The 24,301-nt window shown below is 36.0% G+C and overlaps 1 protein-coding gene across 1 annotated transcript in view; it reads right to left on the bottom strand.

The window, feature by feature from the left end:
- The window catches only part of LOC136033297 (mitochondrial-processing peptidase subunit beta-like), a 91,483-nt gene that overhangs the window by 55,945 nt on the left and 11,237 nt on the right, over nt 1–24,301 (bottom strand). Inside the window, exons 2-3 of the mRNA XM_065714068.1 lie at nt 17,257–17,475; nt 2,893–3,221 (exon numbers count right to left, since the gene is read on the bottom strand). Of these exons, the coding sequence (XP_065570140.1) occupies nt 2,893–3,221; nt 17,257–17,475 (548 nt within the window). The remainder of the gene's footprint in view (nt 1–2,892; nt 3,222–17,256; nt 17,476–24,301) is intronic.

Here is a 24,301-nt window from a genome sequence, read left to right as displayed (position 1 = left end):
AAATCAGTCGTTTTGCAGGGCTTTCGCAACGGTAATTCTTAAAAAAAAACAGCATAGCAAGGGTTTTTCACTATCATCAGAGGCTTAATGAAAGACCAAGCAATGGATAAGTTTAGATACTAAGAATAAACCATGAGAAAGTTTCTTCTATCTAAAAAAAATTGATACTAGAATTATCTTGAGAATCAGGATAATTGTCAGAATTTCAACGCCAATTCTGAGAGATTCTCTGAATTCCTTCACTGCAGTCAATCTTCACAAATTTCGGTATTATATAACAACATATTCAAAATAATATTTCCCTTTAAAAAAAACTGCTATAAAAATTATGACAGGGACCTGTCGTTGACACATTCTAGTATACGTTAAATAAGATTTAAACAAGTGAAACAATTGTGAAATTCTAACTAAAATGAATTATTTATTCTAACATTTAGATTACAATGAACTTGAGCAAGAGATGCTGAGTTAAACTTAATATTATTAAATGGTTGTTCGAAGTGAAGGCTGGAAAACAGAGGAAGCTGGATCGACTTAGGGTTCGTTATCATTACGAGCACAAAACGCGCACGGATTCACAACGAATTAAGGTAAGCGCGTTATCACAAATGCTTTCAATTAAACCTCTATTAAACTTGTAAAATTGAATTTGAATATTTTAAGCAACCCTTATTTAAATATTTGAACATACCCATTGCTTGGTCTTTCATCAAGCCTCTGATGATAGTGAAAAACCCTTGCTAGGCTGTTTTTTTTTAAGAATTACCGTTTCAAAAATCCTGCAGAACGACTGATTTCTTCATTTTAAGGTAAAACTTATCACATTACTTTGGGGATAAAAATACTAACGAGAAAAAAACACTGCTTAATTATGTCTTCCTTTTCTTTAATTCTTTTAAAATAGATGTTGAAGTTCATTTTCATAGAAGCCTATGACATGTAAACACTATAATACATGTTTAAATGATATGATATGTTTAAATATTTTAAACAATCTATTAAATATTTAAGCAAAATATTTTAAGCCGATTAAAAGGCTTGTCCAATGATAGTGAAAAGGAAAAAAAAGGCAGAATCACTTTATTTGAATACGATCCTTAGAAGAAAGCTGAATAAACAGATAATGAATGTGACATACTATAACCAAAGTTAACAAATAACCAGACTGAACTGTGTAGTGTAATCCAGCCTGTGTCCTGTTCTCAGAACAGAAGCAAGATTAGCAAGTAGCAAAAATAGAAGCAAGATAAGCAGTAGCAAGATAATTGTCAGGTGAGTTTGGGTTTCTTATGTCTAGGATCTATCATGTTGGAGATTGTGAGCTAGGGCACCACTAAAAAATAAATTTTATTGAGGGATTTTCAAAACACGAAAGGAATACTTGCTTGTAGTCCAATTTTTAAAATTAATGTGATCCTTTGTGCCTACATCAAGGGAGAAGGATTGATCCCCTCATCACCTTTTTTGCACGAATAGAAATTGTAGGCTTGGGTATAGTTACATTATAGTATATAAGGGTATGAACTTAACTGTATCTTTTGGTTGATTTCACACTATTTTTGTACTAGGCTCACCAATTGAGACTACTAAAACAAGGTTTGGGGACTACAAACTAATCTTGTACAAATCTAGCTATTATCCATGTTTCAATCAGCTTATATTTCGACTCAGAGACAAAATGCAATTCTATAGATCAAAATCATTGATCTTGGTGAAAAGAATATGACCTCAGGACTTCTATCCGTCTAGTAGATATGGAATACGTGTTCCAAGGGATTTTTCCAAATATTTTTTGATTTTTTTTTCCAAAAGAACGCAAACAAACATTAATAAGGATGCAAGATCAGACACGACATTTCGGTTTTTGGAAGGGGGGTCAAGGCTGCTACTTGTTAAATTTTTTTTATGGCACTACCAAGTGACATAAAGTGATCGCAAATTCCGTCGGTCTGTAGGTCTGTCTGTCTGTCTATCCCGGTTTTGCTAGTTTGGGCACTTCCAGATAAGCTAGGACGATGAAATTTGGCAGGCGCATCAAGGACGAGACCAGATTAGATTAAAAATAGTTGTTTCCCCAATTCGACCTTCTGGGGGGGGGGTAGTGGGGGGACGGTTAATTCGAAAAAAAATGGAAGAAATGTGCTATTTCTAACTTACGAACGGGTGATCGAATCTAAATTAAATTTGATATTTAGAAGGACATCGTGTCTCAGAGCTTTTATTTTAAAACCCAACTGGATCTGCTGAAGCTGGGGGGAGTTGGAGGGGAAAACCTGAAATCTTGGAAAACGCTTAGAGTGAATAGATCCTGATGATACTTGGTGGGAAGAATAAACACAAGTCCTAGATACGTGATTGACATAACCAGACCGGATTGGCTCCCTTTGGAGGAGTTGGAGGGGGGTGGGGTAATTCGGAAATATTAGAAAAAACGAGGTATTAGGGTGATCAGATCTTAATGAAATTTGATATTTAAAAGGATCTTGTACTTCAATACTCTTATTTTAAATCCCGACCGGCATTAAGCCTCTGATTTTCCTTTTAAATTAATCTATTGATTCTTAGAATTTTGCTAGAGCTCTTGCCATATGAGTTCTTGGCTCTTCCGACCTCGTCACAAGTGCCATATGAGCTCTTAGTTCTTGTCTTTTTTTAATCGCAGAATATAATTTTTTCAAGATTCCTACTCGTAAAATGTAACTTCTTTGGCATACACTACCTAATTTGTTCGAGTTAGAAGTAGGCAAAGACCCACTTAAACATCCTACAAAAGGTGTCCAAATAAAAAAGGGGGTTACTGTCGGACCCAATAGCACTGATTGCAGCATAAAAGAAGCGAATGAAAGCCAAACGCTTTTTTTAAAAAGGGAAAATACATTTTTAAAATCTTACTGAATATTCTTAGTTGGTCCAAGAATGGTCCATCCTAGGGGGGTTCCTTGAAAAGCAACAGCATGCAAATGATCAAAAACGACTTCTTGAAGATTGGTTTCAACTTCTTGCATCTCTCGTAAGATGACTCCTCGTTCACGTTCGATTTCAGCTTCTCCCAATTTTGAGTTTTGAGTGATATCAGACAAAATTTCAAGAGCCTTTGGGACGTCTCCTGAGAGGCATTTAGCATAAAAAACAGTTTGCTCTCTTGACGTGTAAGCATTTAAATGTGCTCCCATATTCTCAATTTCCAATTCTAAACCAGTTTGGGTCCTTTTATTTGTTCCCTAGAAAATTATAACAGTAATATAAGCACTTCGACATTCAGTAGTCATGAAATTGCAAAAAAAATCTCAATTCTCGAACTTGGTTCTGTCAAACAATCCTGTCGAAGTCAAAGGAATTTAAATTTCGGACATGTGTATCTGATAAGCTTAAAGTCTATGCTTTTCAGGGGCAGCTTATGCCAGAGCGAAATTAGGGAATAATTGACGCATCATAGCTGATGTAATCAGCTAAAAATTTTCAGTTTGTTGCATTCCTTGGGATGCATACGAATCGATTAATCGAGTAATCGATTAAGTATACAATAAATATATAGCACTAATTCCCACAAAGGCGATTATTCTTCTTAATCGCAGAAACGCCACCCTATTGAGAGGTGCTAGGCATATTCCACCCTTCCACCCGGATATGTAAAATCGATTACCCAAAAAGAAAATATTATAAAATAAAATAAGAAGAAATTTGGGAATATTCTACCTATATTTCAGAGTTTTGGCAAAATGCGTGTTGTAGAATATTCAATACCATTTATTTTTACATTTCAATTTTTCTTCGTGTTTTTGGGGGGCTGAGTTATATTAGAAGGGTAAGAAAAGGGTTAGAAAATAATTTGAAACTGTAAAATCAGTGGCAATTGTAGAAGAATTTTCCTATGATGGAAGTGCAGAAAGACAACAGGCTGGGACTAAGAAGTGGGAATAAATATTTTTCGTGGGTCTAGTATTGACCAGTAGTTACCAGCCAAAATGTTAGGGATAGGCAGGGGCAGATCTGGGCCTCTTAGGAGAGGCCCAGTGTGACAAGGACGCCAATGAGCAAAATCTTGGGGGGGGGGGAATGTGACAAAGGTGCCAATAATTGACTAAATTGACAAATTGATTCATAAAAAAGAAAAGAAAGGATGAGAGGGCGCCAGAAAAATTCTTGGGAGGGCGGAGTCCCCTCGCCCCCCTCTGGATCCGCCAGTAGGGATGGGACAGTTTACTTTACCGACTGACTGATTTGGATGATACTGCTGCTACAATTACTTCGTAAAAAAAAAAAAAAAAAAAAAAAAAAAAAAAAAAAACACGGATCAATTACATATGAGTAATTACCTCCGGGGGAATTGGTCTTCTACAACCAGATGCGTCATTAGGCAAAACAGCTGGTTGGGGGGGGACATATTTTACAATGGATAATCTACTATAATACTTTAATGTTATAAGAAAATACTTTCCGTGGACTAGGTTTGACACTGGCCAGAGCCGTTACTACCCAAAATATTCGGAAGGAGGGAGGCAACGGATTTTATCGGATTTGGACATTTTTACAGACAGATTTGGGTGATATTGCTATTAAAGTTGGTTGATAAGAAAATAAACAGACATCAGTGATCTTTCTAATGGGAAAAAATGCAAAATCCCAAATTTTATAGGCAGGAATCTGTAACCTTCATAATTGGGTTCTCTGATATTCTTTTGATGTATTAAATGCTATAAAAATTTCTTTTTTAGAGATTTGGTTGCTATTTGCCCAATTCGCTACTTCAATTCATTACCACGAACTGCTTGATTCTACACGTATCTTGAAAAATAGGTAGAATATAGTCCCTTCTTTTTTTCATTCTTTTGATTTGTCTTCATTTCCCTTTGGCTTCTCAATGTTACATTTGGGAGAATTTTTCAGAGTGAAATTGTCAGGGGAAATTTTACTCAGGGCAAGTTCCCCAAAGGGATTTCCCATGGAGGACTATTTTTCTGGGGGAGGGGAATTCCCACTGGGGGTGGGGGGTATTATTCGGGAGGAACACACCAGACACGCTAAGAATGGTATCAACTAATATAGGAAAGACAAGACCTGAGTAAATATTTTCATAAATGACTTTGAAAGTGATGTATGACAGACACATGCACTTACGTGCAAAGAAATTCTAAATTCACCTGAAATAGCAAATTAAATATTTATTGTTATTGTTGACTCCTCACAAAAAATTATTGCGCACATACGTGGCTTGACAGGCATGTCACACACATACGTGGCATGACTTAGTAGTAAATACTTTAGAAAAGGTATGAGTAAAGACTATATCAAACATTTCCTGCTACCAATCTGTAAGTAAGGAGCGAACAGGCCCAATGGCAACCGAAAATCTTAAGCATGAACTGCAAGCAAGGAGCGACACGGCTCAATAGTAACCAAAACCCTAAAACAAGAGCTAAGAGCTCATATGGCGCTTGTGACGAGGCCGGAAGAGCCAAGAGCTCATATGGTACGAGCTCTAGCAAATTCTAAGAATCAAAATATTCATTTAAAAGGAAAATCAGAGGCTTAATGCCGGTCGGGATTTAAAATAAAAGCTCTGAGTCACAAGATCCTTCTAAATATCAAAATTCATTAAGATCCGATCACCCACTCGTAAGTTATAAACAACTCATTTTTCTAATTTTCCTCTCCCTTCAGCCCCCAAGATGGTCGAATTGGGGAAAACGACTTTATCATTGTCAATTTGGGCTGCTCCCTGACACGCATACCAATTTTTATCGCCCTAGCACGTCCAGAAGCACCAAACTCGCCAAAGCACTGAACCCATCCCCTAACTCCCCCAAAGAGAGCAGATCCAGTACGGTTACGTCAATCACGTATCTACGACATTTTCTTATTCTACCCACCAAGTTTCATCCCAAATTCTCCACTCAAAGCGTTTTCCAAGATTTCCGGTTTCACCCACCAACTCCCCCGAATGTCAACAGATCTGGCCAGGATTTGAGATAAGAGCTCTGAGACATAAATTCCTTCTAAATATCAGATTTCATTAAGACCCGGTCACCCGTTCTTAAGTTAAAAATACCTCAATTTTTCTAATTTTTCCAAATTAACACCCTCCCAGCTCCCCCAAAGAGAACGGATCCATTCCAATTATGTCAATCACGTATCCATAGCTTGTGCTTATTCTTCCCATCAAGTTTCATCCCGATCTCTCCACTAAAAACGTTTTCCAAGGTTTCTGTTTCCCCCCTCCAACTCCCCATATCCCCAGATCCTATTCGAATTGAAAATAGAGCATTTGAGACATAAGATCCTTCTATATATCAAGTTTCATTACGATCCGATCACCCACTCGCAAGATAAAGATATCTCAATTTTCGCGTTTTCCAAGAATTCCGGTTTCCCCCTCCAACTCCCCCCCCAATGTCATTGGATCCGGTCAAGATTTAAAAAGAGCTCTGAGACAAGATATCCTTCTAAATATCGAATTTCATTAAAATCCTATCGCCCGTTCGTAAGTTAAAAATACTTCATTTTTTCTAATTTTTCCGATTTAATCGTCCCCCCACTCCCTCCCCCCAGATGGTCAAATTGGGGAAACAACAATTTCTAATTTAATTTGGTCTGGTTCCTGATATGCCGGCCAAATTTCGTCATCCTAGCTTACCTGGAAGTGCCTAAACTAGCAAAACCGGGACTGACAGACAGACCGACAGAATTTGCGATCGCTATAATTTATGTCACTTGGTAGATACCAAGTGCCATAAAAAGCGAAATTTTAATAACAAAAAATATATCAAAGGAATGGCCTTTTTATTCTGATTCCAAATATGTAAAATTCGTCAAGTTTAACGTTACCCATCAAAAACTACGAACTGGCTTTCAAAAAAGGAGTTCAAAAAAGTCAAAAGCATTCTTAATAAAAATTGCACCGTCAGATTCAGTGTGTCAAAAAACCCGACTGGAGGTGTTTTTTACTCCCATCTGCAAAAGCGTGGAATTTTGTTTTTGTTTTTATAGAAGAAAGATCCCATATGTGTCTTTATTTTTTTTTTTTTTTGTTTTTTTAGAGGTGATTGTATTGATTCAATGGTCCAAGAACATCGGGAAAGGGCTTATTCAAATATAAGCTAAAAGTTGTAGTGCACTTCGTTGAGACTAAAAAGATTGGATATCAGCCAGCCCTCCTCCTATGACCCTTCCCCCTGAAAGTCATGCTATTAAAATTTTTGGGATATGCATTTTGTTCAGCATAGTTAAAAGGCCCAATAGCTATGCCTCTGGGGAAGACATGATGCTTCTACAGCTCCTGGGGAAAGGGCTGTAAATTATTAAATTTGCTTATTGTTTACACAAAGTATTTGTTACTGGAAAGCAAACAGAAAATTTCCGGGGAGATATTTCTATATGAGAGTATTTTCTGTGGGGAGGGAGTTTACTGGGGTGAACTTTCAAGGGGGAATTTTACACAGCGTAATTTGACAAATTTTCCAAGGGAATTTTCAGCGAGGATGAAATTGCCTGGGGGGATTTTACGCGAGAGGAGCTTTCCAGGCAGGATTTTTTTGTAGGGATGTTTTTTTTTGTTGTGACAGAGGGAGGTGGGCCTCCAAGCATTAATTGAAAAGAAATTAGATTAAAAAAAATTTTTTATTGAATGTAAGGACCAACAATAAACTTAAAATGAACAGAAACAATTCCGCATATGAAGAGGGGTTGTACCATCTTCTTTAACAACGACTCCTTAAACAATCTGTCCTTCATTTAGAATAAGGAGCTTTTCAAGTACTAGAAAGCTAAGCGTGAAGAGCGGAGTAGGCCTATTGAAAAGGGGATAGCCCCCCTCGTGTAATGGAATAAATTCTATATGTTTTACGTTTTAATGTTTGAATGTTAAACTTCCTTTTTTACTAATATATGGGGAATCAAATCCCAATTTCAGAAGGCTAAAAATTATACAAATTTTTTTATACCAAACCAAAGGCATTAAATATTACTTTTTAATGATATACATGAGTGACAAGGGTCAGGTGTGATACATCCCTTTTGAAACTGTGAAATAATAGTAAAAAAAGTTACATCATAAAGCCCTACTAGAAATACTTAACAATTAAAGTTTTTTACATCAAAATTTGCATTGAACAAAAAAAGAATGACAAAACTATACCTTTAGATTTGAAAAAATACATTTTACTTCCCCCCCCCTCACTTCCTCTATTTTGTATCCTATTCTCGAAAAGGCGGGGCATCAATACAAAAAGGCGAATGACTTTGAGAATCGAATTCAGCACAAAAGACATCTATCCCAGAGGATTCAAGCCCTTATTCATAAAAATGCCACAATGATGACGAAAAAGCCATCAAGTGAGCCGTCAAATGATGACGAAAAAGCCATCAAGTGAGCCACCAAATGATGACGAAAAAGCCATCAAGTGAGCCGTCAAATGATGACGAAAAAGCCATCAAGTGAGCCATCAAATGATGATGAAAAAGCCATCAAGTGAGCCGTCAAATGATGACGAAAAGCCATCAAATCGAAATATACGTATTGAGCATTCTAATTCGAGAATCACGCTGGCACATTCATTTCAGAAATTGATATCTATTTCCTCTTGATTCACTGGAATACTTTTGGTCTTGCCTTTACTGATGGTGCTGTGGGCACATACCACCCCTCCCATTGCGACAATCTTTTTCTAGGGCAAAGGTTATACTGGCATATCTACCGGTACAGAAATGGAAGAGTGGATTGGGTGACTCAGGTTTTCCCGGAAAATTCTTCGGGGGGGTTGGGTAGCAAGTGCTACCAGCAGGATTGTTCTCATGGTGCTTAACAAATAATATTTATCTTTTTCTATACGTATTCAGTGGTTACTGTCTTCTTATTTTCTGGGGGACATTGCCCCCGCTATGAGTGTCCTTGGGAAACAACCAAACAAAATTGGCACAAAAAAAAATTTACCTTCAAAACCGTACAAATGATACCCCTATACATAATAATCAATTTTACAACCCCGTTTTCTTAATATATATTCAATTCGTAAATTCAATATATATTCAATAACACTTTTGATAACCTGAATAGACACAAAAGTAAAATCCCCCCCTAACATCCATTGAAATATTACCTTAAGACCAACCTTTAGTCTTTTTGGACCCACCAAGTGCTGGACGTTTACTCCTTTCACAATAATAAACACTTTGTTTAAATAAAGGGCAAATTAGGTAATTTACAATCATTACCCCCGAGGGTCGTTTCATCTGTGGAGACATAGTTATTGGACTCTTGGACATTTTCAAACAAATTGGCTAGCAGAAAATTTATTTTGTATGTCCTTGTGGAGAGGGTACGAGAGTGGAAAAGGGCATGGGGGAGGGGCTGGTTGCCCTAAAATCCTCTTTAACTCTCGGATGGCAATAGCACTTTGTTATTGCGACGTGTTGAAGTTAATACGACCAGCCCCTTGCACTTGAAGCGACTCTATAAAAAAAAAAAAAAAAAAAAAAAAAAAAAAAAAAAAAAAAAAAAAAAAAAAAAAAAAAAAAAACAATAAAACAGATTGAACCCTTGCTGCTATTTAGTTTAGTCAATGCTAGAGCGTTACCTCTGACGGGATAATTGCATGTGTATAACAAATGTTCCTAAAAAGTCCACAGCTAGATATGAAGAATAATAGCTTCATACAAAATAAGAGTACAACCCAATCCAGTCGGTAAAAGTGACTGGCCAATCGGTAAAATCCACTGCTTCCCTCCATTTTGGCTAGTGACACCTCTATTCCGAACAACATGCCCATTTGTTCTTGTTGTATAAACTAATAGAACTTGTGTGAAATTAATTAGGAAGGATCTAATCTGAGCTTTCTACTCTAGATGTTTTGCCCATTCCCATAGATCTCGAAAATATGTTTATAGGTATTTTCATTGAAATGAGTCTTTTTTCGATGTTTTCGTTTTACAAAATCGACTAAGCAACAAAAATATCCCCTAGATCTTAAAAATATATATTCTTCCTTACAGTTTAGCAAATTAACCCCCCATGGGGGTTTAATTCGAAAAATCGAATATAGTAAAGCTTAGGCTAGAGAAGACACTTTTTACGTGTTCTTTCACATTCACTTTCGCATAGAATGGTTACATAATATTACTTATTTATTTTTTTAAATTCATACATATATACATTATATTCATATATATATATATATATTGACCCGACTCAGTAGTAACCGAAACTCTAAAAAATGGAATTTTGATACTAATAGATACATCGAAAGAATTGAATTTTTATGCTGATTTTAAATATATAAGTTTCATCAAATTTAATCTTACTCATCAAAAGTTTTGAGCCTGAGAAAATTTGCCTTATTTTGGAAAATAGGGGAAACACGCCCTAAAAATCATAAAATGACACTTAACGAAAATCACACCATCGCATTCAGCGTATCAGAGAACCCTACTTAGAAGTTCCAGGCTCCTATCTACAAAAATGTGGAACTTCGTATTGTTTGCCAGAAGACTGATCACGGGTGCGTGTTTATTATTAGTTTTTAATTGTTTTTTTTTTCCCAGGGGTGATCGCATCGACCCAGTGGTCCTAACAATGTCACGAGAGGGCTCATTCTAACGGAAATTAAAGTTCCAGTGCCCTTTTTAAGTGACCAACAAAATTGGAGGGCACCTAGGCCCCCTCCCACGCTCATTTTTCCCAAAGTCAACGGATCAAAATTTTGAGATAGCCATTTTGCTCATTATAGTAAAAAACATAATAACTCTATCTTTGGGGATGACTTACTCCCCCCCCCCTCAGTCCCGAGGGGAGGGGCTGCGAGTTACAAACTTTGACTGGTGTTTACAAACAGTAATGGTTATTGGGAAGTGTACAGACGTTTTCAAGGGGATTTTTGGGTTGGGAGGGGGTGAGGAAAGGGGGCTACGTGGGAGGATCTTTCCTTGGAGGAAATTGCCATGGGGGAAGAGAAAACGCTTAAGTTTTTTACTGTTTCAAAAAGTAGAATTGAGAGAGAGAGAGTCAAAGTTTAGCGTAAAGAGCGGGGTGTTGAGGAGGGAACAGCCCCTTTTATACACAGAGTAAGATCTGTTCGTTTTAAGTTTTACTGCGCTCCTTACTTTCAGTTAAAAAAAAACTTGTTTTTTTATTTAATTACATAACAAGGCTTTGAAATATTATTTTCCTGCTTTTGCATCTCACAACTTGTTATAATGGCGCGCTTTCAATAAACTCTGATCGCTCTAAGCAAACCACAGTTTATCTTCCAACTTGCTTTCTAGCAGCTAAACCACATTTACCCGGTGCCAAGCGGAAAATCCCTTGCCTTATTTTAAGTGTCAATATCCACTTAGAGTTGACAGATACAAGGCCCTTTTTCGTACGTTTTCAAAATCTACGAGCAGGTATGCGAAGCATTCAAAGGGACTGTGTTCATTAACCACTTATTGTAAAATAAAATATCTGTTTTAAAGAATATTTTTAAAGATTTTTTTGCTCTATATTTATACTATTTACAGGAATATCAAACGCAGCAGTTTACAAACCAAACCTAAAATAGGTTTTGGGCTTTATCTCAAATTTCAGAGAAAATAAGTGTCGCCTTTAGCTTTTTTCTCCTATTAAAACATTCCTCTTTTTTTTAAAGAGCCAACAGAAAAACCGACAAAATCCATTAAGTATTTATCAATAGCAAACTAAAAAATACTTAGCATGGGAGAGAAAATAAGTGTCGCCTTTAGCTTTTTTCTCCTATTAAAACATTCCTCTTTTTTTTTTAAAGAGGCAACAGAAAAACCGACAAAATCCAATAACAAAAAAAAAAAAAAATACTTAGCATGGGAGAGATGGAAAACCATTTAGACAGTCGTGAAGAGGGTTAGTATTGTCCTTCTAAGCATCAAAAACTGGTCTCCAGAAACTTCAACTTTTTGATTTAGGTTCAATCTCTTATTAATCCACTACATAGATATATGACTAGGTTTACTGAACGACAAGCTCGAAAGACTGGGCTGAATGAAAGATACAAATAATATTACAGAAATTCGGAAGCAGCAACTGGCCCAACTATCAATTTACTATTATTAATAAAGCAATATTTTACAATTATTGTCCATTATTTTCCATTATAGAAAAAAACCCAATAAAATAACTCGATGTCATTAAAAATAAATGAGATAAGAAAATCAAAAATAATTTTTCTTGGACATATAAACCTTGGAATGATTTTTAAGCAAATAGACTTCCTCTTCCCATAATCAACAGTATTATCAAAATGGACTTCTTTTGCGTTTTACTCCATTTCTACCCCAGGAAAAATTGGAAGCATTTCAAGGGTCTGGACCCTTCTTCATCTACGCCATATACCATGTGCGCTTGAGGTTAGTACTATTTTATGAATCATTTTTCATTGCTTTATCATTTTTTCAATTTCTTTATAGAAGAAACGATCAAAAATGAGAGTTTAAAGGCCAAGAAAAAAACAACAAACATAAAAAATAAACAAAACAACAACAACAACAAAAAAAACAACAAAAAAAAACCAACAAACAAAACGAATATTTTGAAGGTATCCTTCAATGGCAGTTCAAGGGTTTTGGATTTTGTGTGAATCACGGATATTGGTGAGTGACTCGCTCTTTAGGTTGTTAGTTTTTTGATCTTTAATTCTTCTGGTTTTGGTTTTACCGAATTTTATTCATCTTTTAATTTTGGTTTTTATTACTTTGTTTTCCTTTACATTAACTCTCTGCGTATGTTTAGAGTTTCTTCTTTGTTCTTTCTCGCATTTACCTCACAAATTTTTTTATTCATGCTGAAAAAGAGAAGCATTTGTCCTCTGGAAATATTCGTTTTTGTTCAGTATTTTCGTTTGGCATTAAAAAACCCCATTTTTGACAATTTCTTCTTTATATTATGGCAGATCAATGTGGTTAAAGATGTTATCTTTTTTTATTTCTGAAAAAAATATAGTGTTTTATTAAGGAATAAGGTGAATTGAAATCCCTATTACTCTTGACAATCTTCTCCTTAATGAAATAATTGAGAATTAACTTGCATAATAAATGACAATTTAATGAAATGTAATTAAACCTTAAAAAAATGCCCTCAGAATAATTGTTAACAAAACAATTGTTTCCAATTCAGAAGTGATTTACTTTATTTATTTATCTTTTTACGTAATTTTACATAATTTCTAGCCAAAGTATAAGATGCTTTATTTTCCAAAGCGCAATATGCCGAAGATATACAAATTTTGAACAAATTATTAGAATTTGTTCTCCAGGGTATCTTGATTCTGAACTGGCTACTCGAGGGATATTTAATTTTGCGACTCCTGTCCACTTAAATTCATAGATGAAATAAAAAAGCAGAGACAAAGCAAGTATGAAAAATGAAGAGCGTCAATTTTCAGAATCTGAAATTTCAATTAGCCATATCTTTTTATCTTAAAGACGGTAATCCTATCTCATACCTCAAGCCATATCTCTTTAAAGATGGTAATCTCCATCCAAGTCAACCAATTCTAATTGCAACAGCCAAAGAGTTAAATAAAGCGTCTTACTATACTCCAAAACCAAAACCCTACAAACCAAAGCCATTACAGTGTAAAATCTGCCTGACCCATGGGCACACCAAAAACCATCGCAAGCAATCTCAAATGCTAAAACTGCACTTACGGAATTAATATTCCGTTTTTATGTTTTAAGGAGGCCTCAAAAATCCAAGTACACTGTTTCGGAATGCCCATTGCCCCAGAAAACGCCATTGCCCACAGCCTAAGAGTTAAATACAGAGTCTCACTATAAGAAAAGACCATCTGGTATAAGCCCTACAAACCAAAGCCATTATAGTGTAAAATCTATTATAGTGCCCATTGTCGTATATTATAGTGCCACATTATAGTGTCCATTGTCCCAGAAAATTCCATTGCCCACGGCCAAAGAGTTAAATAAAGAGTCCCACTATAAGGAAAGCCATCTGTCATAAGCTCTACAAATCAAAGCCATTACAATGTAAAATCTGCCTGGCCCATGGGCACACCAAAAACCATCGCAAGCAAACTCAACAATAATGAACCAATTGTGGAAAACTGGACCACAAATTAGAAGGCTGTAAGGAAAAAGAACCTTTATGCAGAAACTGCAATAGCAGAGGCCACTCATCTCTCCAAAAACAGCTTTGCTTTGCATACCAGAAGAGAGTTCAAATCCTCGATTTTCTGATAAAATGAATTCAGTGGTAGCAGCTAAAATCCCTAAAACCGAAGCAACCTACACCAACAACAGCACCTAGGTGGCCCCCACAACTTACACCTTTGCCATCAAAATGTAAGTCTCAAAAAGTCAAACCTGCAAATAAATTAATAACAGGTATTTAACAACCAATAAACCAGCCTTCCCCTGGACAAACTCCAGCACAAAACCCAACAAGAAGGGATAGGAGTGGCAGATATTAGCTACCTATCCAACAGTCAATTTTCTCGTTGACAACAGCAATGAAACTACACAAACGAAAAATATCCTCACATGATAATCTATCAGTATGCTACTTGGAACAGAAATATGGAAAGCAGCAGTGTAGCAGCAAAAAATCATCAAACAAAATGTGAGTATCCCACCAAACCCAGAAACTATCCCTGAACTCCCATCAATTCAAACACCAAAGCTAACCCTACCAAGAGAGCATGAAAATACTGCAGCACAGCCAATTTGCCAAAACATCAAGAAAAACTCATAAAAGAAACAAATAAGACATATTGGATGCTGTTTCAACACTGAAAACCAACAGTTCGTCAGGTGAAGAGAATTTTCAGTTCCCAGCCCAAGACGAAGCAAACTCAACCAGAATGTCAGACAAAATGAACTCATCTCAAATAAATATCCTGCAATGGAATGCAGTGTCTCTTAGCAATATTAAACTGGAGAAGATAACCACTTTTATTTCAAGACATTATACAACTACTACTAACAACTCACAGCAGCACCAAGCTGCCTGAGGCCAACACAGCTAGGCACGTTCCGCCTCCGCCCGAATCTATTTAAGGCCTCACTTTTTAAACCCTCCCAAGAATTCCAATTTCTTTTAAATCTTTTTCTATGACGTCCTTCCACCCAAGATGAGGAGGATCTGCTTTCCGTTTAGCCCTAGACGGTTGGCCGAAAGGGACCCAGAACAATCCGTAGGCAATTTCTCTGGAGAACATCTAGCAAATCTTCATCCGCCTTTCAAAGCGCCCATGCTTCAGAGCCATATTTGACCATTGTCTTCACTGTAGCTTCTAAAATTCCAATTTTGGTTGGCAGGCTTATCTTCCTATTCTTCCAAACTTTTTTTAACTGTGAAAAAACACCCTGAGCCTTGGCTATTCTACTTTTAACATCTTCACTGCTCCCACCATCTATAGTAATAATACTACCAAGGTATGTGAAGCTGTCCACCTGATCAATCTTTTCGTTACCCAACGTCACCTTTTCATCTCCACTTATTCCAAGCCAAGGTGATTGACAACTAAGGAACTTCTCAATTATTAACCCAAGAGGAAAAATTTGGTTGACACATCCTCTACCTTTTCTAAAACCACACTGTTCTTCTCATAAAACTTTGTCTACAGCATTTCTCAGTATAAAAAGTATCATACTACTAAGTAATTTGCTACATACAGAGACCAGACTAATGCCTCGATAATTAACACGGTCACTGCTATCACCTTTCTTATACAGTGGTTTAATTAAGGTTTTCCTAAAATCGTTAGGTACTTCCCCTTTTTCAAAAATCATATTTATAATCTTCAGTAACTTTTTTCTAACCTCAGAGTCACCATATTTAAAAAACTCATTTACCACACTATCAGCAACTGGAGGCTTATTATTTTTTGATCCTTTTAGTACTGTCGCTAATTCTTCCTCACAAAAAAAAATCTTCCTTCACATCCAAGGTATCAAAAACTTTTTCAATTTCATTTATATCTTTTCCTGCAATTCTATCTCGGTTTAGTACATTCTCAAAATGTTCTGCACAATCTCTTTAACTCTTTACTTATCACTAATTGTGGCCCGTTCCTATCTTTGATAAGTCCGGATGGACTACAACCTCTCTATTTATTAACATGCCAATACAATATTTTAATTTTATGTCGTCTACATCGTCCAGATCCTTGGCAATTTTATCCATGGCCTCTAGTTCATACCTCCTTAGACAATATTTTAATGCTATCTCCACTTTCTTTGCAGTCCTTTTCTTCTCATACGATTTATCACTCAGATAATTCTTGTAGAAGCCCCTTCTCCTCTGTATTAAGCATAAAGCTTTTTCACTAAAATTCCTAGCTGCAGTCCTAACTTCCTTCCCTAAGACACTATCAGCAACTTCACAGATTATTTTTCTAAAATTATTCCAACCATCTTCCATATTGTCAAATTTTAAACTCTCAAGTTCAGTATTCAACTGTTCCTGGAAAGTTTCTCTCAAATACTCATCCTGGAGTCTACCAACATCATAACCTCCCGACAGGTAGTTACCCCTCCAAAATTTCAGCTTTAAATTAACCCTAGACACTACTAGATGGTGATCTTTACTTTCAACATAAATAACAGCACTTCTATATACCCTGGTATATTGTAACGATCCTGCCAGTCTTCGTTTTACTATAACATAACCAATAAGGTTTGCTGTCTTACCATCACGTGAATACCACGTTAACTTATTAGCCATTTTACGACGAAACACCGTATTGGTGATAACTGGGTTGTTATACCTACAAAATTACAAAAGTGTGTAGCCATTACTGTTGTTTTTTTGTTTTTTTATGTTCTTGACAACCATTTTTTTGTAGAAAGAGTATGCATCTAAGTTTAAATAAGCAAAGATACAATATGTATTATAGGTGTTATTTTTATACATATTGTTAACATAGTTTGTTATACAAGGTAGCAGAAATAGGGAAATAAATAGGACTCCAGAGTGCAGTAGTAACTATATTCTAATAAACACAGGATATAAAGAGTAATAGACATACCTAAAGTCAGGTACAAATACAGCAATCCATTTTAAGGGGTAAAGATAAGCCAACCTCTCCCCCTATATGTGCGTGATAACCCATGGAACATAGAGTCAGGAGCGTCGTTTCTGAGGTGGGGGGGGCAGTTGACCCCCAATAATTTGGAGAAAAAATTATTATATAGCCTATGCCCCTTGACTGTCCAAATATGGACCTCTATTCCCCCCTCCCCCAATAAAAATACTGGAGCTATGCCCTGCATAGAGTTAAAGGAAATACACACCTTGAAAGCCATGTGTTCAAGAAAATGTGCTACACCATTTGTTTCTGGTGTTTCATATCGTGACCCAGTGTCAATCCATAAGCCAACTGTGGCAGTAGCTGCACCACTATCCTCAGTGGCAACTCGGATGCCATTATCAAGCATTGTCACTCGTGTTGGCGGAACATTGACTAAAACTTCTTTGAGAGATGGTGTAGATGACTTCCATCTTGTAGAAAGCTAAAAAAGGAAAATAGTAATTATATAAGAGTTGCAAAAATAAACTAAATTTAAATTAAAGTAAATATACAATTTTATGTATGACTTTTACCATAGTGGAAATCTTTGATTTATTCCCCTTGATAAGACTAGTCAACAGCAATTTCCCTTCAAAACTGATGCTTTTTTATGCAACTCATTTCCTGATTCCCAGATTTAGAAGGGCTATATAAATTACAGTTGGTGCATACTAACTTTTAACTTTAATATATTAGTAAAAAAAATTACTTTTAACTAATACCCAAAAGGGCGCAGTGGCGTCAATTGAGAATGAGGGGAGGGGGGGTCTTGTAGATTTTGATTCTGAACAAAACCATTGCATCCGATTCAGATGTGGTCTACTTTATTTCTTTGCGTAATTTTAAATAATTGCAAGCCAAAGTATGAGTTGCTTCTTTATTCAAAAACGAAATATGTTCCTTATTCAAAAACAAAATATATTGTTTGTCAAAAACAAAGCAATATATATAAAATTTTGAACACATCATTAGAATTTGCTCTCCAGAGTATCTTGATTATGAATCAACTACTTCAGTGACAATTTATTTTGTAATGCTTACCAATTAAATTCATAGATCAAATAATAAAGACAGAGCAAGCATGAACATTTTTGTTGCTTTAATAGCAAAATATTTTTGTACTGTATTTAAAAAAAATGAAGGGGAAAAAAATCCCAAATTCCTCCTTAGATTTTGAAATAATTTATTCCCCTTTACTATTTCAATTAATTAGTGCCAGTGCAAGTGTTAGAACAACACACAAACTTTAATTAGCATTATATATTGCTTCCTGTTGTGATTTAGATGAAACCAAGACTGGATTAAAACCAAGACTGGTTGTAATTACATGCTAAACATGGGGTTGACAAAGGTTGGTCTTAATAATCTGCAGAACAAACATGTAATATATCATAGGCAGCAGAGTAGTGTTGTTTAAGAGTAGACCAATATGGCTTCTAAGTATTACTTTGTATTCCTTTTGCCCATGCCAGTTTGTATGGAAAGAGTGGTTGTGGAAGCTACAGAGAGGGCTCACTTGATTGAAAAATTAAAGTTCTAGCGGCTTTTTTGAGAGTCGAAAGTAATTGAAGGGCAACCAGTCCCCCCCCCTTCCTTGTCCTTTTTTGCTACCTATCACCCTTAACCCCCAAAGACATCTGACCAAAATTCTGAGATAGTCATTTGGTTCAAAATAGTTAAAATGTTGAATAAATGTGCCTTAAAGGGATAACATGACCACTCACTGCCCTTGGGGCAAGGGCTGTAAAATGCAAAAGTTTCTCGTTTTTAATTAATTTATTATATTTTTCAATCTTTCAATATTTTTTCAATTTTTTTTCTTTCAATTTTTCAATATTTTTCAATATATTTTTCATAATTTATTATATATTATATTTATATATTTATTATATTTTTATAAATTAATTTTTCCATTTCTCGGTTTTAATATTGTTTTAATATTTTAATATCTCGGTTTTAATATTAGATAGTTTTTAATATTGGTTTTAAATGGAAAATGGGGCATGTTTGATTTTGGGTGTCAATTTAGCTTGAAACTTTCAGAGAACATTCTCCAAGACGAGAAAATCATATATTTTGTTAAAGGTATGTGGAAGGGATGGGGGATAGTTTCCAGAAATGGGACAAATACGTTTTGTTCCTAATTAGTTGAGTTTTGACCAAGCTCTAATGGATCATTTGCCCTGCCAAGATTCCCAGCGTTTCAAAGAGCATACACTGGAACCAATACATGTACTCAAGCAAATCAAAACATGGTATGTGTACCTGGTTCTTCAAATTAGTTACCATATCTCAGGAATGGCTTAACGGTTTGAGTTAAAACCTTGAAGGAGCATTAAAGAAGGGGAAGAGGGGTCGATTAGACTTACAGTTTTAACTTGGAAGGGGGGGAGGTAAATCAAAAGAAACTATGCATATCCGGTTCATTGAAATTGATTAATATCTTGGGAACGGTGTGGAAGATGGAGTGAAACTTTCAAATTCTTTTTGGTAAAGGAGGGGGGAGGGAGAAAGGAAACTCAAATTTAGCGTTGGGGGAAAAGGAAGAGGGCTGAACAATTTTGTCTCCAATCCAGGAAAAAAGAAATGGTTTTGTACCAAGTTTTTACAAAAATTGTGTAATTTATGTATGGTTAAGTAGTATATTCAATCCAAAGACTCTGTGTGCTGCCAGTTTTTTAAAATGGTGTATCTGTGATATTTCAGGAACTGTTAAGGGTACTAAGTTTAAACTTACAGAGGATGTTGATGTAAGTCAAAAGACACCGAATATTTGATATATAATGATATTGCGTGCTGAAGTTCAAAATTTAATTTTACTGTAATTTTTATGTTTATTTTCAATGTTGTAAGAAGGACAAAAGAAAATATTTGTAATACAATCCATTTTCAGTAAATCACCAGTGACACAGCAGGTTTTATACTTTTACAGTGAGAGAAGGAGGCAGTACCCAAACTCTTGTTTGTAGTGATTATTGTTCGTCTCACGCTTGATTAGCATATTCAATTTAAGTTTCACTCGTTTTAAGACTCATTTATATTAGTACCAATTGTATTTTAGTTTGCTATGATTGTTTATTTAATTTCTGTTCGTTTAGGGTTTCCGTAGCAAAATATTTTTGTTCGTTTTAAGCTTGATTTGCATATTCAATTTAAGCTTTACTCGTTTTAAGATTTATTTATTCATTTCCATTGGTGTTTATTGTATGTTTTTTGCTATGATTGTTTATTTAATTTTTTATTCATTTTGGAATTTTGAGTTATTGTAGGTTTTTGTTTGTATGTTTTATGTTTATATGTTTATAAGTTTAATATGTTCTTTACTTTTCATTGAAAAACTTCTTTTTCGGGAACTTTTTCTTGATCAATTTCGGTTCGTTTTTGATTGCCAAAGTTTCAAGTTTTCCAAAATTCTCTATTTCAAAATAATGTTTTATTCCAAAACAAATCCAAGATAAAATTATATATGTCTTGAAACAGCCTTGACAAGAGCTAATAAAATTAAACTGAATATTTGATATATAATGATATTAAGTGATGAAAGCTCATCAGGTCAAAATTTTATTTCACTGCAACTTTTATTTTATTTTCTATGTTGCAATAACTAAAAAAGAATGAATTGTTAACATAATTCGTTTTAATAAAGTGCCAAATATGCAGTACACTTTTTGCTTTTACCATTAGAGAAATGGGCAGTAGCCAGAATCTTGTTTGTAGTGAAAACTATATGTGTCTTGAACAACCTTGGAAATAGCTAATGACATTTCACTAAATTCCCAGAATTATTGGAATAAAATATCGTTATTTTTTTTTTGGGGGGGGGGAGGGGTGAAGGGATTTGGGCCATGGATGATGGGCCAGGGGTCAGCTCTCGTAATATTTGTAATTCGTTAATAAGTTTTTTTTGGAGGGGGGGTCGAGCCATAGGGTGGAGGGTCAAGGGTTACCTCCCTTGATTTTTGAAATAGAATATCGTTCATAAGTTGTTTTGAGGAGGGAGGGCCGGGGTTCAGATCCCGGGATTTTTAGAATAAAATATTGTTAATCAGTTGTTTTTGGGGGGAGGATGGACATGTTGGGAAGGCCAGAGGTCAGCTCCCATGATTCTTGGAATGAAATAGTGTTAATAAATTTTTATTTTTGGAGTGTGAGGTCATGGAGGGAGGGCCAGGGGTCAGCTCCCATGGTTTTTGTGATAAAATATTATAAATAAGTTTGTTGTTTTTTTTAGTAGGGACAGGGCCATAGAGGGAGGGCCAGGGGTCAGATCCTAAGATTTTTAGAATAAAATATTGTTAATAAGTTGTTTTTTGGGGGGAAAAGGGAAATGAAGGGAGGGCCAGAGGTCAGCTACCACGATTCTTGGAATAAATTTTTTGTTAATATACTGTTTTTTCGGGGTGTGGGGCCATGAAAAGAGGGCCAGGGGTCAGTCCCATGAATTTTGGAATAAAATATTGTCAATAAGTTTGTTTTGTTTTTTTGAAAGGAGATCGGGTGCAGGCATCGAGCCGTGAAGGGAGAGCCAGGGGTCAGCTCCCATGACTTTTGAATAAAATATCATTGATAAGTTGTTTCTTGAAGGGGGCCATGGAAGGAGGACCAGGGGTCAGCTCTCGTGATTTTTGGATTAAAAAATTTTTAATATATTTTTGAAGGGGGAGTTCAGGGCATGGAGGGAGGTCCAGGGGTCAGCTCCCATATTTTTTGAATAAAATATCATTAATAAGTTGTTCGTTGTTGTTGTTTTTTTTTTGGGGGGGGGGGGGGGGGCTGGCCAGGAGTCAGCTCCATTAAGCTTTGGGATAAAATACTGTTAGTAAGTTTTTTTAGTGGGGGTGGGGACAAGGCTGATCTGATCTTTGAACTATTTTAAAAAACCTTCGCAGAAAAACCTTATATGCCCAGAGGTCATAACTTACAACACTTGCCCTCAGACTCTATACAGAGTTTTGTTATCTGATTTGGGAATAGTTATCTCAAAATTTGATTGGATGGATTTGGGGAAAAGAGGGCGGGGGGGGGGGGGGTAGACGCCATTCAGTCATGGGAAATGATGGGCGTGGGGGGGGGGGGCAGTCTCTTACCAGTCTCTCAAATCACTTTGAATCTTAAAAACAAAACTTGAAGCTTCAATTTCCAATCAAATGAGCCCCCTTCAAAGTTTACATGACCACCCCTTCCATAAGAACCATATATACCCCCAGGGCATAATTTACAACACTTGCTCCTGAGTTCTGGGGAGTTGTGTAAACCCTGAAGTTTTTGTTATATGATCTTTGGTCTATTTTGAACAAAGTGATTATCTCAAAAATTTCATTGCATTTGGGTAAAATAGGGATGGTGGGGAGGGTTTTTGCCATCCAATCACTATTGACTCTTAGAAAAGGAACTAGAACTTCCACTTTCTAATCATTTGAGTCCCCTCTGAAGTTTATACGGCCACCTCTTCCATAATTCTGTATGTGCCCCCGCGGCATAAGTTACAGCCCTTTCCCTGAGTTCTGGGGGTTTATGTTGACCCTGAAGTTTTGTTATCTGATAGTTGGACTATTTCAAACATAATGACTACCTCAAAATTTTTACCAGATGTATTTGGGTATAAGAGGGTGTGTGTGGGGGGAGGGGGGAGGAGATGCACCCCAACCACTTTTCACTCTTGAAAAAAGAAATGAAACTTTCAATTTCAAATCAAATAAGCCTCTCTGAAGTTTAAAAGATCACTCCTTACATAAAACCTTATATGCTCCTAGAGTATAACTTACAAGGCTTGCCCTGGGCTCTGGGGGTTGTATTGACCCTGAAGTTTTTGTTATCTCATCATTGAACTAATTCGAACAAAATGGCTATCTCAAACTTTTGATTTGATGCATTTTGGGGAAGAGAGCCTTAGGGGGAGGGGCTAGTTGCCCTCCAATCACTTTTGATTCTTATAGAAGGCACTAGAACTCTCGGTTTCCAATTGAATGAGCACCCTCTGAAGTTCCTTCCATAAAAACTATATATATCTCGAGGGCATAACTTACAACACTAGCCCCAGGCCCTGGATGCTGTGTTGAACAAGGAGTTTTTCTTATCTGATCTTTGAACTATTTTTAACAAAATGGCTATCTAAAAATTTTTAGCACATAAATTTGGGGAAAAGGGCGTGGGGGGTTAGTTGCCCTCTGATCAATTTTGACTCTTAAAAAAAGGCAATAGAGCTTCCAAATTACAATTGAATGAGCCCTCCCCCCCCTATATTAAGTGTATCTAGGGAAAAAATAAATAAATAAAATAAAACAAAGGAGCCTTATGACCTTTGTTATAGGCAATGTTACAGTATTGCCTATAATTTATTATATCTTTGGAATGGTTCAAGGGATTGTATAAAAACATTGAATGAGTATTAGAGTCTTTGACTAGGGGAAAGGAGGTGGAATTAGGTCAAAGGATAATATTTATTCAGGTCTTTGAGATTACATGTTAGCAATGTTGTGAAAATGGAATTGAAACTTGCAGGAACTGTTGGAGAAAGTAAGGGGTGGTGGAGAAGGGAAATTTAAATTTAGTTTCAGAGAGATGGGAGAGGGCCAAATTGCTGTCTCCAATCCATACACAAATAATATTTCCGTACTACAAGTTCGTATGAAACTTATAATTTATACATGGATAAGTAGCAAGATAAATCAAAAGGCAATATGCGCAACTAGATTGTCAAAATGGTGTGTATTCAATATTTTGGGAATGGCTTAGGGTATTAAACCAAAACCTTTAATGAATATTTAGGACAGGGCAAGTCCATGCTGAATTGTAGCTTGGGGGAAAGTACAGCTAAATTGAGAGCATACAATAGGCTATACATCTAGTTTATCAAAATACTGCATGTGCAACATCTTGGGAATGCAAATTAACAGCTTAAGGGACTCAGCTGAAACTTTGAGGGAGCAGTAGACCAGTTGGGGCAAGTAGATTTAAAATTTTTCACTTTGGTAGACAAAAGGAAGTTGAACATCGAAAGCAAATTTGGAAAAAAAATTATAGTTATAATTTTTTAATGGTGATCTGCTTTGAAATTCAGACAATGAAACTGCCTCAATTAAATTTTGCAACCAAGGGAACCTTAATAAGGAAATAAACCTGTTGCACTGACTCTTGGTTTTCTATTTTTCTTCTCTAGGGTGCAAAAGAGAGCTCTTTTTAATGAATGAGCTCAAGATACATTTAGCATAGGCAGCACAACAGCGCTGCCTAAGTAAAGAACAATGTTGGCACAATGTATTACTTAT

This window comes from Artemia franciscana, chromosome 11 (assembly GCF_032884065.1).
Source record: "Artemia franciscana chromosome 11, ASM3288406v1, whole genome shotgun sequence".
In the NCBI taxonomy this organism is placed as follows: Eukaryota; Metazoa; Arthropoda; class Branchiopoda; order Anostraca; family Artemiidae; genus Artemia; species Artemia franciscana.
This window is presented reverse-complemented; position numbering and strand designations above follow the sequence as displayed.